This window comes from Ixodes scapularis, unplaced genomic scaffold (genome assembly GCF_016920785.2).
Source record: "Ixodes scapularis isolate PalLabHiFi unplaced genomic scaffold, ASM1692078v2 PGA_scaffold4__175_contigs__length_147842914, whole genome shotgun sequence".
Classification (NCBI taxonomy): Eukaryota; Metazoa; Arthropoda; class Arachnida; order Ixodida; family Ixodidae; genus Ixodes; species Ixodes scapularis.
Window position 1 is genome coordinate 129,371,489 of NW_024609879.1, and position 15,916 is coordinate 129,387,404.

The 15,916-nt window shown below is 46.5% G+C and overlaps 1 protein-coding gene across 1 annotated transcript in view; it reads left to right on the top strand.

The window, feature by feature from the left end:
* The window catches only part of LOC120842593 (A disintegrin and metalloproteinase with thrombospondin motifs 7-like), a 52,427-nt gene extending 38,939 nt beyond the window's left edge, over positions 1-13,488 (top strand). Inside the window, exons 10-14 of the mRNA XM_040213730.2 lie at positions 6,325-6,436; positions 8,068-8,241; positions 10,294-10,438; positions 12,081-12,194; positions 13,456-13,488. Coding sequence (XP_040069664.2) covers positions 6,325-6,436; positions 8,068-8,241; positions 10,294-10,438; positions 12,081-12,194; positions 13,456-13,488 — 578 coding nt within the window. The remainder of the gene's footprint in view (positions 1-6,324; positions 6,437-8,067; positions 8,242-10,293; positions 10,439-12,080; positions 12,195-13,455) is intronic.
* The last annotated feature ends 2,428 nt before the right edge of the window (positions 13,489-15,916 follow it).

A 15,916-nucleotide genomic window follows, 5' to 3' on the forward strand; every position in this document is an offset into this window, starting at 1 on the left:
GAAGTTTGCCGAGTTGTTTGACGCTAGAGGGCGGCTTGCGCCGTCCTCTAGTGACGCAGGCCACCCTCTATCCGCTCGGCTTGCCGCTATGAAAAGTCTAGGAGCGTTCGGCTGGGCGCGCCGATTCTCATGCTCCGATGCGGAGGCACTCCGGGATCTGGTAGCTCCGACTCGGATCATTGGAGCGCTCAAAAGTGACCGGCCGAATATACCATAAGTGGGCAGAGCGCGCGGCCCCTACGCCAGATACCCGGATTCGAATCCAGCAATTTCTGTTAGTTTTCGTTTCCGTTCCTGCTCCGAAAGGTTCCACAACAGGGAGACGAAGGAAGACTAAAATAAACATCTGGATTCGAATCAGGGCAGGAACGGAAAGGACAACTTAAATAAAGTGCGGGATTTGAACCGGGTATTTTGCGTGAGAGCCGCGAGCTCAAACCCGGTACGGTGGTTAACGAACTGGGTGAGCGTCATCGTCGGTTCATTGTCGGTGATAATCGGTGTTCGGCGATTGACGTCGAGCGAACCCCAGATGGCGTGGCGAAGCAGTCGTAAAACTATACTCCATTTCGTCTTGTGAAGGACTAATGCCGAATCCTACAGGCCGGCAGGTCCAATCACGAGCCTGTTAGAAACCACGTGGTATATTTGCTCCGTCATACGTATCAGCACGCCATGACGCGTCATGCGGAGGCGAGTTTTTCGTCTGCTTATCGATCCCTCGCGGCGGCTCTGTCTGCTTGATACTAGTGAAGACTACTGAAGGGTTTAAATACCTTGTGGAAGCGATGTGGGGAAGAAAACCCGGGATCAAAACCAGTTAAGGAATGAACACGAGTCGGCTCGAGTGTTCGACACGGGAGCGTATGTACGAACCACATGCGGTAAAGAGACACGGGTCCGAGTACGTACAGAAAGATTGGATTGGATTGTTTTAGCTAAGACAAAACGACTTTATGTCAGTGTTGTCTGCACGCCCTCCTACTTCTTAAAATAGTTGACATGTTTACGAAATATGGCCATCAATGTTTATGAAACTAAATACCATGTACCTTTACTTCACCAATATAAAATAGCCCGATATCACAACAGAGAACCATTTGCGTAAGATCAGTGCTCTTCGTGCTCTGTGTATCACAATTTCTCTCGAGCACTCTTTTGCAATGCGGATGCTAGTTTTTCTGACGTAGTGCTCCACCCGCAAGCCTTCGGGCCCTGGTCCATCGTAGTGTGAGACGGAGTTTAATGGAATAGCTGCAGGAGTTCCTGTCCTCGCTGTGATGACAAGTTTGGACCAACGTCAAGCTCCGCTGGTGCAGTCTTTTCTGGTCCAGGTACACAAAACGCTGCCAGTGAAACTGCCTCGGTTGGCTCGCTGAAGTCTTCAGCGTAGGCTATGGCCATATTCTTGGTCAGATACTGTGGCTCGTTCCGGAAGTTCGTAAGGAGAGCCACGGTACGGCCGTCTGGGAGCTTCGTATTGTTCCTATATCAACGTCAATTCATTTTTCTAAGAGCAGGGAGATGATGCCTTCTATTAGCGCTTCTCCGCAATAACCTTCGTTGGTCTCGGCGAGTGGAACACTTGACCGAGGCGGCAGTGTCACAAAGTCAGCAAGCACACGGACTGCGTCTGGCGTTGATTTTCGTACATCTCGTGATGGAACGGGTTTTTTGGACGTCAGCTTGTTCTTACCTAGGTCGATGACCGCGCTAGGGCCGTTCCAAAGGTAATATGATAATATCCCTGAAGCAGTCCGGCAGCATGATAAATATCACTGGGCAGGTTTCGCGGTGTATCTCGACGTATGCGGTGTACGCTCTTTCCGGTCAGCGTTATCAGCGTTTCTTATCGCTTCTTATCGTTTCTTATCTGAGGGCCTGGGTCTTCCCACTACGTCATCACTTTCCAAAGGCCGGAGAGAGAGCGTCCTTTTCCCACTCAAGACGGAAGAGTCTGCACCGGTATCGATTAGCGCCGTCGCGTCCTGGCCGTCGATGACCACGTTGACGTTGTTAGACACCTTTGCAAATGCGCCGCAGTTAGAATGGCAGCTCTCCGCATTCTTGGAGGCTCTACCTCTTTGGCAACGCTACCTCCAGGCGTTGCCGCACTTAGTTTTTTTGACGAGACACGGCGGACCTGCAGGCTGTCACGGCGAGAGCGGCAGAAGGGCGAAAGCGCACGTCGATGTGATGGCGAACGGGAACCTCATGGTAGAGTCGGCACCAAGGACAAAAGTCGCCGGAAGTACTTCGCGATGTCTCTTGGTCGCTCCCCAATGTGAGGTAGCGGCTCACGGGTCACTCGGTGCAAAACTTCGGAGGCCCATTTGTCAGTATTGGCAACTCCGGTAGACGTGGTCAGCATCGCCGCAGTGATAACAACGCAGTCGTCGATCGGCCGTGCGCCGCACATTCGTCTTTTAGACACCCGTTATTCGGTGCGGACGAGCTGGGACTGCCCTTGCCGAGAACGGGAAGTCTGCGGCGCTGGTAGGTCACGTCAAGGCGGCGTCGAGTACTGCCCGGCAGCTGGCGCCGGTCTCCGAGCTACTGTGGTGTAGGTCAGGGTGTGCTCCTAGCGTGCTACGCTGGCAGAAGCCTCCTCTTAGAATGCCCGCTGAACTTACTCTCGGATAACTTTGGCTATCGGCAGCGAAACCGGCTGGTTGGTAGCAGGTAGGAGCTTGTGAGCTCTTCCCGGACGACGTCGCGAATGATCTCGCGTAGGCCTGGGATGCTGGAGCCAAGGTAGCAGTTAGACGGCCCGAGGGTAGCGATGCCGGGTAGTCGCTGGTAGTGAATGGCTCGGGTTCGCAGGGCAAGTTCGATGTTCGTTGCCTCGGTGACGAAATCATCGAATGTTGTGGGAGTGCTGCGGACAAGACCGCCGAAGATTATGTCCCTCACGCCCCGCATGAAGATTCACAGCTTCTCTTCTTTAGCCTGAGGCTCGGCGCGGGTGCTTTGGCGCAGAACATCCTCCACGAAGCCGGTGACGCTCTTGTCTGGGCCCTGGGTCCGTGTTGGTTAACAAGCGTCCCCTTTAGCTCTCTCTTCAAAGCGTCCCACGATCTAAAAGAAGATTAGTGATTTTCGTACCAGCGCCTGGTAGCCCCTCCAGCGAGAAAAGAAATACACCTTTTGCAGAAGCTGATGGTCGGTCCAGCAATATGGCGCTCGACTTGTTCGTACTGCTCACTTGTTCGTACTGTTAAGTTCAATCTTCGACGTCTACGTATAGTTCCCTGTGGAACGGAGCAGCCTTCCGCAGTGCGACGGGCAGGTAAACGACGGCAGAAGTGACCGAGGTTTGCGACTGGTTGGCCATCGTCGTCTTCTTCAGCTTGGGCTTGTCCACCAGCAGACCAAAGACAGGAGCCTGTCCCTGGGTACGGCGACTGGCCGAGTTTCAGGTTCCTCGAAGAGCGGTCTTCTCATCCGGCTTGGAATCGGACTTGGTCGAGGGGTCCGCGGGGGCGAATGAGTAAACTTGGGCAAAGGGTGCTACCGCGCACCTGCACGATAATGTCGCAAATTCCAGATGCTGAGGCAGGAGAAAACTCAGTTAACTAAAGATTTAATGGCGGGCGAATTTGTGCCAAAATAAAAAGGAACGATAAATGGGCGTCGCGGGCGTTGATGTGGGCGTGGCAGAAAGATTGAGCGCTGGCAAATGACTATCTGGAAGGGGCGCGCTACAGCTGCTTTTATAGCTGCCTCGGATTGCAGTATGCTCTGATCTAGAACACACAACAAATAACAGGATTGATCTGAAAACTCCCAGAGCAGGAACAGAAAGCAGAACTAAAATAAACTGCGGGATTCGAACCCGGATATTCGGCGCGAGATCCGTGCGCCTTGCTGACTCGGCTATGCACGCGGCAACACCCGTGTACTCAGCAAGCTCAGTCTTCCAGGTATTCGCGACTCCAGCGACCTATAGGGGACACCACTATCGGGCAAATATGGCGGTCGAATCCAGGTCGTCCCGTGCCATGTGCAAGCTGAACGCACAACGCTGGGGCACCAGCAAGTAAGCATTAGACTCGAAATTGGTTCCCCCGCGTTTGATCTTCCACGTTTCGAACCTGCCGCGATGTGTTGGGGTAAGCGAACTTCCAGAGGCTTGGCTTTCTTCGAGGAAATGAGGAAAGGACTGCCCACTCCTTCCACGGTGCTGGTGAACGTTGAGAAACGCAGGATGTCTGGCTCACGCGGTTACATGGGTCGCGTGCAGAGCAACCTGGGTCACAAGGCGATACTGTTACGACACAGTCACCGGTAGAACTGTTCTGTCGCGCAAACCACCGACAACATGTAAACACGCAAGCCAGGAGAGGCGGGCCGAAATCCCGAAGGGACCTTTTCCGGCCAGTTTAGTGTTTTCCCGATAGGTGCCGTTCGTTTTGCTGGAGTCGCGAAGAAAAAGCACCATCCTCCACAAAAAAAAAAGACAAGACAATTTTTTACGAATTGAAATCCCGCGAAAGCTCTATTGGAAAGTCGGGTTCCAGAAAAAAAACTGAAATCGCAGTTGACGCAAATACTTTACTACTATAATACATTCTACTACGCTCGTTTTCATTACATAGCGCGACCACAGCACCAAATATCACCCTACCAGTGGGGTGAGTTCGCTTCCGAGAGAACGCACGCGCATCGCGCTGTCTACCAGTCGCGCTTTTGCGCTGCACCGAAATACCGACGCACCGAGTTACCGGATTTGCCAAGACAGCACAGACGGCTGTCTCCTCTGTTAAAGTGTCCACGACGAAAAATGGCGACAGCCGCCCCTCTCAATTCAAAGAGAAAAACTCCGTGGCTTTGCGCGTCTATCCGTTCCTACTACGCAAATGCTGTCAGCGCCAAGGCCATCCAATTTTCGCGGTTTAAGATGTGTTTGCTAGTGAAGTATATTGGTTGAAGTAGCTCCTAGACAGGAGGGTCATTTGCCAACCAACCTTTGTTTGTAGATGACCAAGACTGTAGTTAATCATTTTAAAACTTATTTGTTTAATTAAGCTTGGCACTTATCTCTACGTTATTATCATGCAATTTGACATAGTTTTCTTTGGAAACAACCGCTGAAGACAAATTTCGATAATGACATAGGAGATACAAGAGTCATCTTGGACTTGTAAAAGCAAGTAAACTTTGCGAAATAAAAGAGTAAAGGATTATAGCGACCATAACGTTCAGCACAAGCCGGTCTACAAAAGGAGATGAAGAAGAGGCGGGGCTCGCGCGGCCGGGCATATAAAAGCAGTTCGAATCCTACTGCTGTTTGTACACGGGGACTATGTTGCATGTTTTGGACTCCCAGGAGACTAGGGAAACGGAAGTGACGTAGGTGTGAATGAACGTATCTTAGCAGCACCACGCAACGCGTCATCAGCGACTCCACCAATCAGCATCCAAAGAGCGTTGTTGACATCACTTCCTTCTCCCTAGTCTCCTGGGACTCCAAAACGTGCAACATAGGTTGCTCTCAATCCAGCTCCTACAGGCTCTTAGAAAGAAGGCAAGACTTTCTCATTTATCTGATGACAATTAGATCTTATGGAAGTATTATTCGGAGAGAATGGCTTCTAGATCATCCATTTTCTGCTTTGTGGAAAGTTTACGGTTGTTTAATTTGGAAACGTCGCCACATGGCAAAATACGCACGGATTTAATAGGAGACTTTTAGGCTTAGGTTGGTGTCGTTTATTGAAACCTAAATATGAAAAAAAACAGACACTCACGGAAAAGCTTTTCGTTTGTTGGTAGATACCGGAAAAGAAAACCGTTGTTAAAAATACATTCATTAAAAAAAAAAAAAAAAACATATGGGCACTGTGTATCTTTGGATGGTTAGCTGAATGGTTGGATGAATGCATACACACCTACCGCAGAGCGCTTTAATCAAGGCAGTTGCTAGCGGAACCTTTTTTTTTCAGTGATTTTATTAAAGAATGTGTTTTATCAACCGTATTTAATGAGAAGCCCGTCACAAAGAACGATCAGGTCGATTTCCCCGCTACATTTAGAGGGTAATTCGGTGTGACGTGACCCCGTCTTGTTACATGATGTTACGTAATGTCAATTTCTGCAATGTGGTATTCCGCACTCAACACATTTTGAGAACGCTCTCCGGGTCTGTCAACATGGTGAAGATTTTTTTATATATTTGAACAGTTGATCGCTACTCCTTTATTTTATAAGCGAATTGTTGCGCGGGCTCTGTCCCAGGGCTCGTGACCAACAACTTGGCAATACGTTCCAAACCTAGGTTGTGTACCACCTTTTTTTTTTGTACCCTTTAACGTATATTTTCAGGTATGGCACTAATAGGTGGAGCCTGCACGACGTATGCAAACTATGCAGTTGCTGAAGATCGAGGGCAAATGTATTTTGGTATTTACTATGTCACTCACGAGTTGGGCCATTCGTAAGTGTTTTGTTCTCTTGCTTGCTTGACTTGGTTTTAATTATTAATATTGGGTAATATCGTTAATTAACAACAAAAACACGGATAGAGGAGAGGAACGCGTAGACGACAGACAAGTGCACTCTCACAACTCATACATATTGGAAGAAAAGAAATCATGAGCCATTCCACTTTCTGAAGGTGGATGACCAGCGAAGCTGTTAAGCACAGGAGACAGACGTGACAGAGTTTAGTATATGCTCTATTAAAGTTGTCCAATTTAGCAGCATGGCACCTGCGTCTTTTTGATGCGTTCTCCGACCCGCGACGTTCGTTGTCTCGTCCGGCTTGCCGCATGCCCTTGGCGTTTTGTGCACAATCTTCATCGGCGGTGTTTGCCACCCGACGCCGCCGCTGACATTCTCGTTGCCGTTCCCGCCGTTGCTCTTCGGGAGTTTGGACTATACGCAGCCTCCCCATTACGACGAGAGAAGAGAAATAGACCTATTGCTAAATTACTCAAGCATCAAAGAGAACGCAGGGAATGGTGTTTCACGCGCCGCACGTACCAACGTCTGCAGCAGTAACTTTTCTAAACCAAAAGCCTAAAACAAATGGCATCTTGTACGCGTGTTCGTCAACGCTTTATTCAGGTTATTTACTTCGAATCTTTCATGCGGGGCAGGCGTGCGCGTGCGGCGCGTGCCACGGTGCGAGCGTAAAGCTCTTTGGTGACGCACACGAAAAAAGTCACGGAACTCTAGCCATAAACAGCTTCGCTGTAAAAGGAAAGACACAAGTATTAACGGCAAAATCAGATAGAGCGATGGCCGCTCAGGCACAAGGGCACACGAGCTTGAGGGAGGCACACGGATTCTTTCCAATACATGCGAGTTGGTTTTGTTCGCTTGTCTGTCACCTACGTATTTCTCTCCTCCGTTCTGTATTTTATTTGTGCAACTTCAACAGTGTTTATCCAGTACCAATTCGCCTAACTGACCCCCTTGCTACAGTCTTGAAGAAGTTATTCATAAAAAAATTGTTGCAGTTACGGTTGCTATTATATAAAAGTACAGAACTTACTGTTACGGTTACTGCAACGAAGACGTAATTTGTTACAATTACGTTTAGTTTTAAAAGTTCAAGGCATTACTTTTAAGTAACGCCGTTACTACCAAAGAGCATAAAAGAATAAATCCCCCCCCCCCCCCCCCCCCCCATTTTAATAGAGGAAGTGCAAGCAAATTTGGCGCAAGTTCGTGCAAAACGGACATGACACTCAAAATTAAGAGCACGCCATTTGAGAAGTGCAAAAAAAAGCTAGTAAATGCTCGTTCAATGTCTGAATGGCGAACAAGCTGTAGAAAGTGACGAGAAAAATAAGGTGTTTACTCCCGTCGTTACTGCATCAAGGGTAATAGAACCTGCAGTAACAAACTATATCTCGAAAAGATGGCGCATTACAATTAAAAGTTACCAAAAGAGTAGTGAAGGTACGGTAACGAATTACTGGTAACGTATACGCATTAATGCCCAAGACTGACAATGGCTAGACGCCCATCGGAGCCGACCAACCTTCCGTTGCCTAACGATAACCACAACACAATTTACGGTCGCTCTTCTTTAGTCTTACGTCCTGTTTTGTTCTTTAGGTACGGTTGTGGTCACGATGGCGATGGACCGGTCGAATATATTGCTGGCCACAAGGGCTCCCAGGATAAAGACTGCGACCCCAGTAGGGGCTTCATCATGAGCTATCTTGATGGCGGAGCCAGGAAATTTTATTTTTCTAGATGCTGTTTGCGAGATATGCGGAATTTCTTGAGGTATTTCTTGACTTTTGATTGCCATATTTCGGTGTGAAATCGATGCTTACCTCGGAGGTGCCATTATAGGCAGCAAAGACTCTTTGTAACGGGGCGTAGGCGAAGATTTAGAATTAAGTAAGAATAGACAACCGGCGCTAGGGTACCTGACAGCTCAAGGAATACGGTGCGCGGTTTGATGTGTTGATGCTTCTTGCTTAGGCGTGAAACGTTCACGGGTGTTCTTCTGGGCTAAGGCCGTGATCTGATTGGCTGCGTAGCTATAATAAGATTCTCGGAGCTAGCCACCCTCTGTGTTTTCTTAAGGTGTCTGTAGCCGATAATACATCAAAAACCGAAGAAAACGGGGAATGCAAGCTATCTTTCTTACCTTCTTTTTTTTCAATTAGTTTTTTTTTTGTCTTTGCTTAAGGCAATAGTGGTCTCACTGCGACAATATCCCAATTTAACGACAAAGGCCTTATTCATAATAGGACAGCAGTTCTACTGTCTCACAGCCGTCTCAGACAATAGAATAGCGCGCGAAAAGCTTTGCGTACACAAAGGATCATCGTCGTCGCAACTTGGCATGCGCCGAACGCTAAGCACGTTTTGTGCTTTTCGTGCGCTATTTTAGCGCACGGTATTTTTCGGAAATTGCGCGCGTATGCAAAGAGTCTTTGCGCTCCTCCAAAGTGGATTTGTATTGAGAGGTTGGCTAAAGCCAAGACGAGCACAGTTGAAAATTGGCGGCTCCCAGGACCATGGCTACGGCCACTTTGGCGGCGTCGCAGGAGCGACGTCGGCGGCATCCTCGCGACTGCGATTTTCAATACGGGACGACATTGCACTCGGTTTGGAAAACCCAGCAAGGTGGGCAACCATCACCGGCAAGTTGATGCTTGCGACGCGCGAACATTTCTCTGTGGAGGTCAGTACACGAGACCTCTCTTGCCGAGGCGACGCATGCGGACACGACCGGTCAACCGCTCGCGTCGCATTCTTCCGTTTAAACAAATGTAAAATGTTACTCTCCACCAAAAAACTTGCTTTTTTTTTCTCTCAAGTTACAGCATTTCGTGTGTAAACTAAAAATTGTGATTTTATCTCGGTGGCGTTGCAAGCGCGAGATGCTTGGGCTTTTGCGTCGTGACGGAGAAACGCAATTCAAAAACTCTCTTGCTTAACGTGCGCTGACGCGAGCACTAAATTTTACGCCAGCGTACGCTAAAATTGCGTACGTTATACTAAAACTTCCTAATGAGGCAGGAGTCCTACTCTCTTAACGTGAGAATTTTACTGACAAGAGGGTAGAAATATCAGTTTGTTTTTAGTCCATCAATTTTACGACTACAATAAATGCAAAATAATAAGACATGTTTACGGGTTGCGGTGACGCGACAAACGTGAATTCCCAATGTTCGCATTTATTATGTTTTCTTCTCTCAATTTCTGATTTCATTACTAACATGCGACTTAGTTTCAATATGCCGAAAATGTTCACCGTAATTCCGACTGTGAAACAGATCCGTCAATATTTTTATCTTTTCTGGGAAGCACAAACACAGTCCTCTGAGATTACAACGTGACGCCTGATGAAGGAGTTGATCTAATGGAATAATAGCTTAATAAGTAACACAAAAATCTACCCGCGTGCACCAGTTAACGAAACTACCACCAAAAGAAATGCTGACATCAGCTTATGTTTCAGCTAATGTTATCAGATCGAAGCAAGAGAGAGAAGGTTCATAAATTAATATATACTACACTCAAAGGACCCGCTGCGTTTGTTTCTTTTTCTCCGCAAAGCACTTGGGACATTACAAAGGACGGAGCTTGGCGGATGGTGAGGCAAAAAAACACGTTTAAACCTAAAAAAAAAAAAGATTAGCGGTCGTCGCTATCATGATAATTATAACCTGTCAAAAAATTATGTAAAAAAATTGGTAGATAACGTCGACTGGCTGTCTCACTGGGTTTGTAGGGAAGGAGTTTCACCGGATTTGTTACAATGTAGAAAGATGCCTCGGGAAAGCTTTACGAATCTTCGCCCTCTGCCTTCTTATATTTCAGCAACCAGTCAAAAAGCTGCTTCAATAATACATTTGGCCAGGACATGATGGAGATGTACCCGAATTTTCTCCCAGCCAGCGTCACCACCGTCTCCCGATACTGCGAGGCAAGGTACCCAGATATGACTGGTGTCCGCCATGAACCGGTAATTAAGGTTGATCCTAACTACAAAATAAGTTGGAGGCCTAGTTGGATCAACATCATAAAAAAAATTAGCACGACAAAGGACAAGAAAAAACAAGAAAAAAAATAATCGGTAATAATAATTGGGGTTGTATGCACATTCATACAGCGTGTAGCTGGTCAGTCACTTCAAAGTTGCGACGGGTCACCCGCTGTACATGAGCCATTTAGTCATTGCAGTACAACCGCTGGCCTGGGGTCTTTAACGTGCACCACGCAGTAGTGATACACGACCGTAGGGCGGTACGGTGCTCATCCAGATCGAGATGGGCAGGGGTGGGGTTTGAACACAGGATCCCTGGGTCCTGCAGCGGGAGCTTTCGCTCCGCGTGCTGCTTTCAAATGACGTTTTAATTAGAAAAATAAAGGATGGAAAGGACGAAGATAAATTTTTATGACGATATAAGAAAGTAATCTTTTTTTCTCGACCTTTTTTTTTTCAATTTTTGACATACTTTGTCTTTATGCTTTTTGTTTGTTTCTTTATACTTAGCTTTATATTATATCAGTCCTTCCGAATCCCTTCCTTTTCCTATCTTATCTTTTTATCTTTTTTTATAAATTTATCTTCGCCCTTTCCTTCCTTTATTTTTTATTAAAACGTCAGTTGTAAGTACCGCTTACTCTATCCTGTCCTTCCTTGTGCTTTGTCTTTTGAGCTAGTATTTTGTTATTACGTTAATTTCTACTACATAAAAAAAAAAAATCTGGTCCTAAAAAAACTCTTAGGGGTTCTTCGGCTTCCCCGTAGTTTGCACCCTACAAAAGATTTCTCGTAAAAACAAAAAATAAAAAAATAAAAAAAAACTATAAGGAGTTTCTTTAAGCTCCTTTTTTGATGGGAAAAAGTTCCTTATCTCTCAATTGCTTTTCTAGTGTGCCAGGGGACGATAGCACTCGAGAGAAAACCGTTTTTTTTACGAGCTGAAAGACTTCTTTGGGTGTCGAAAAAGCCTTTCAAGATCATAAGTTTTCTTTTTTGTTGTTGTTTTGTTTAGAGAGCGAGCCGCGTACGATTATCGTCACAAGGCAGTCATCCTCAAGTCTACGTCAACATTGAGGTCCGCGCGACTATTACCACGCTATGTAAAGAAGACACTGAAAAAAAATAAATAGTCCGCTTTTCTCCGAATTTTATCGTGACAAAAAAAGGGTTCTAGGTCGATCAGTAGCGTTACGTTACACTAAAGTTACAGAGAGCTCCAGTAGAGCAGAGCGAGTCGAATTCCGAGCATATTGTTATCGCTGCACAGCCAATGAGATTAAAGCATCAGCCAATAAGAACGTCGAAGGGTCAATCAGGAAGCAAGAAGCCTGAACATATAAGAAGCCACACTCAGCCTTGACCAAGCTTGCAGTGACCATGCGGAGCGCAAGCCAGAAGTGTGTCAAGTGAAACTGCCCTACAGTGAATGTATGCTTGTTTAAGGCGAGTATTGTTGAACGGCTTCCCAAAAGCAGACAGTTCCCACCTAGTATATCCTTTATATGCCATCCATTTTCCGCTTTTCTCGGTCATCTCAGCAGAATACCCGTGTATCGCATGAAAACTAGGCTACTGGTCACGGCAACGTGAATTGTGCCTCTTCCAACTTCTGATGCAGGACGTGCTGAAGGAGGCGGATTGCCTGGTGGTTTGTTCAGGCACTAATAAAGATAAGTTGAAGAGATCCTTCGTTACCCAGGCTCAAGAAGGCATGATCTGTGCAGTAGGAAAGGTAAGGAGAATGCGCACAATCAAAATCAAAGTGGAGCGACCTTTCATAACAATAATAATAATATATTTCTTCACCATCTACAAGCATGGTGGGAAGCTGTGGAGAAAAGCTGCCCAGGGAGTTTGATTGGTACACATGCATGTACACAGCAGTAGTGCAAGAGCTATCAGGGGGAGGGGGGGGGGGGGGGGGATTGGGGTCCTGGCGATAGGTATGGTATATTGCAACTCAAGAAGGGTAGAGCGAGGGAACGGGAGGCCGGGGAGGAGGAAGCAGACGGAACACTGGAGAGAAGAGGAGGTTTCCTCTCTCCTCTCCCGCGTTCCGTCTGGTTCCTTCTGCCCAACTTTCCTTTCCCTCGTCCTACCTTCTTGAGCTGTAAACTAACATAGTGCTTGTATGTGTATTCGAGGGAGAGAGGGTGAAAGAAAAAGGAGTCGAAGATGCTTTGGAAATTAATACCGCTCAAAAAGAGTGTAGCCGATTGGTTCTAGTTGTGCCATGTGCTGCGGCAGTATTATTATCTAGCTTTTTGGAGCTATACCAATTGAGCTCAGCACTATACGCTTAATTAAGTTACACACTGATCGTATACAGCTGTTGTTATCCAAATCGAGACCAACAAACTTGACCAAAAAAGAAATCAGATCTTTACGAGGACAAGGGGTACTTTCTGGAAAAATCTTACTTTCCAGTCGATGTTCAAAGAATATCGCTTATGAACCGCTCATAGACATTTTTTTTTTAATGAGATGCACGAGTGAAGAAGGCGCACGACGTCACTTTTGAGTGGTCGAGTAGCCGCAGACGCAGAAAGTATTGCGATATTCTTGACACCTTAAAGAGAGAATATCTCGCGTTAACCGAGAGAAGCTCTCAGACACATTGTGGAGGATGACACAAGCGGCACACAGATTTCGCTCCCGAAAACCTGCAGCAGATACTAGTTTCTTCACTAAGTACAGGTTCTTCACTGCCATAACAAACGTTTAATGTCTTCTAAACAATCGAACCAATCACTCCTAAAGACTGAATTTCACGAATTAAAAGACTTTAAAAGGTAAATGTAGGTGACCCTTTTTTATTTACCTTTTCATCATTTTTCTGTCGTTATTTTTTTGTTGTTATCATTCATTCCTTTCTTTCAACTTTCATTTTTTTTCTGTTTCTTAATTTATTCTCTCTTTCTGTGTCTTTTTGCAGCTGAGTTGTGCCTTCATAACTACCATCTTTGCCAACTGCATACTTGCCTCTCTTTCAGAGATGCATCAAAGGACAATGCACTGCGGGTTAGGAGGAATTCACCCACTCGTCACTCAATTAGCGAATTTCGCTACGCAAACCTGAGTTTCAAGAATGCACCAGAGTATTGATTCGTCTTGTGGATCATTATGAATATGTAATGAAGGTCGTACAAGCCTTGGAGTTTCGTCTTGGAGGGCTCGAGATTTTTAATAAAATTCAGAAATATGACAATTTTGACTCTTTTGAACATATTTTAAGGCAGTTTTGATAATAGAATTACGTAGATTATAAAAATGACAAAACTAATGATATTACGTGCTGGAGGTTTCTGCTATCTTAATTTTAAGACCCTGACGGGAAGTCTAAATGCCTTAGTATTGCTGTGTGTGTTTGAACAAATTTAACAAGGCAGTTTTCGCTAGATCTTGTTTTCTTCAGCAGGTTCAATTAGGTGGCGACACCTAGCACCAAATTCCCCAAGCCAGAGCATTTGTTGTTTCCGTTCTCACGTCTAGCATGGATGGCGACTCACATCACGAGTATTTTGCTTGACATCGCCGCGATCAGTTTCGCCATTTTGCCGGAAAATGAACTGTGTTATTTCTGTCTGCTGACCCCCCCCCCCCACACAAGAAAAATAGAACCAATGAGAGGCGACGCATGTATGACGTAGAATTTCCATGGTAACATGCTGTGGTCTCGATGCCGTGCGATGAGCTTTCAGTTCACTATTTTAGAGCGACTACGTCTGATTCCACAACCTATGCATGCGGTCAATCTAGCGACAAGAACGTGTCACGTAACCTCGCGCTCCGCGATTACCTAGGTCCCACCGAAGGGTCACAGACCCCCAGTAGAGCCCCTTAATCTGTTTGTTTGTCTTGCAAACGGCATCAAGTCATTAAATACACGAATGTATACGAGCCTGTGCCTCGTGCGCCACTTGGAAACAAATGGTGGCGCGGCCCTATAATGAGCGGCTGAAAGGAAACTGCGGTGCGACTCTCGCTCGTGGTCTCGTGTAACGTCTTTCTTGCGTTCGCCAACAGTAGTTGTCAATGCTAGCGGGAAGCGCCAAGCGTAAATTTTATCCAGGGACTTATGCTCAGAGCGCCGGTTTGGCTTCCTTGGCTTCTATCGGCCGCATCACAACTCGGTTATTTTTTGGCCCATCCAATGTTTGTGAAAAAAGAAAACACTTTCGCTTGGCGTATTTTAACATGAGAGCTCAGAACCTATTACAATTAATTGTCGATTTTTGTAGAAAGTGTCATTTTTTCACATTCAATACGTGCGTAAACCAGGGTTGGTGTTGATGATGATGATCCGGTGACAACCGTGGATGTGGTCATACAACTCATCTCTTCGAGTCTGCGGCGTCGGGTAGTTCAAAAGTCAAGAAGACGCATGTTCGGCCGAGTTAGCGCTATACATGGCTTGCACGTAACGTCCTTCCCCCATACCAATGTGCATTGTACTTCTTGCAAAAAAGAAGAAAAAAATAAATCGGACATTACATAGTTTACACTAGATACAAGCTCCAGCACAATGGCAACTTGGGTGACGTCAGTGCATGCCAGGGAACCACTGCGCTCGTGCCTTCGGCTTCGCTTGCACGTAGGGTGAAATAGAACCTTGAGTATCTAGACGCTTTACTCGTAGATACGCGCCAGATTACAGAAGCCATTGCTGAGTTCCTCGTGTCTTCCCGAGATCCCGAGCCACTGAAACGGACGATGACGACCCTTACCAAGAGCCAGTGCTGAGAAGGACACAGCAGAATAAAATATGGCAATGACCTGACCTGCTATGGTAATGATAAAGTGGAGGAACATGGATAAAAGAAAACAAAAATGGACACTCTATGTTTTGGCGCCGGCCACGCAGAGCTGCCGAGACAAGCAAAAGTCCGTGTAATTTTGCAAACATAAAAAATAGACCACTGAATAGCCGAGATGTATCACTCAGTCGCTACAAGTCATCATTTTTAATCCAGCCCTGGAAGGGATGTGACTGTGCGGGTTTTCCTTGCGATTCCCGGAGCTCTAGGTCACGAGATGCTGAATTGACTGTGATAGGTACTCTGGAATCGCTCACGGCCTCGGCCGCGGTCACATTAGCGGCGAGATGTTTTGGTGGCGCCCTCCTATGGTTACCTCTCGTGACGTCATTACCTTGCGAGCAACAAGTTTGGTGGTGTTTGTAATTCGCATGGTGGAAGCTTGAAATCAATGCGCTCTCAAAGGAACACTTCCAACACCGTAAAAATTAAAGTTCGTACCTTGCTCTTATTTCTGTCGATGAGAAATCTTTTGCTGATGTCATAGTCAGCATTCGGCCAATCGTGGAAGGCCGAACCCAGCGACGCTTTTGATCGCTCACTTCGCCATATTCAAGGAGAATGCAGGGATTGGTGTTCCACGCGCCACACGCGCACGCCTTCCCCGTATAGGGAGTATTCACTGGCGGCCATAGCT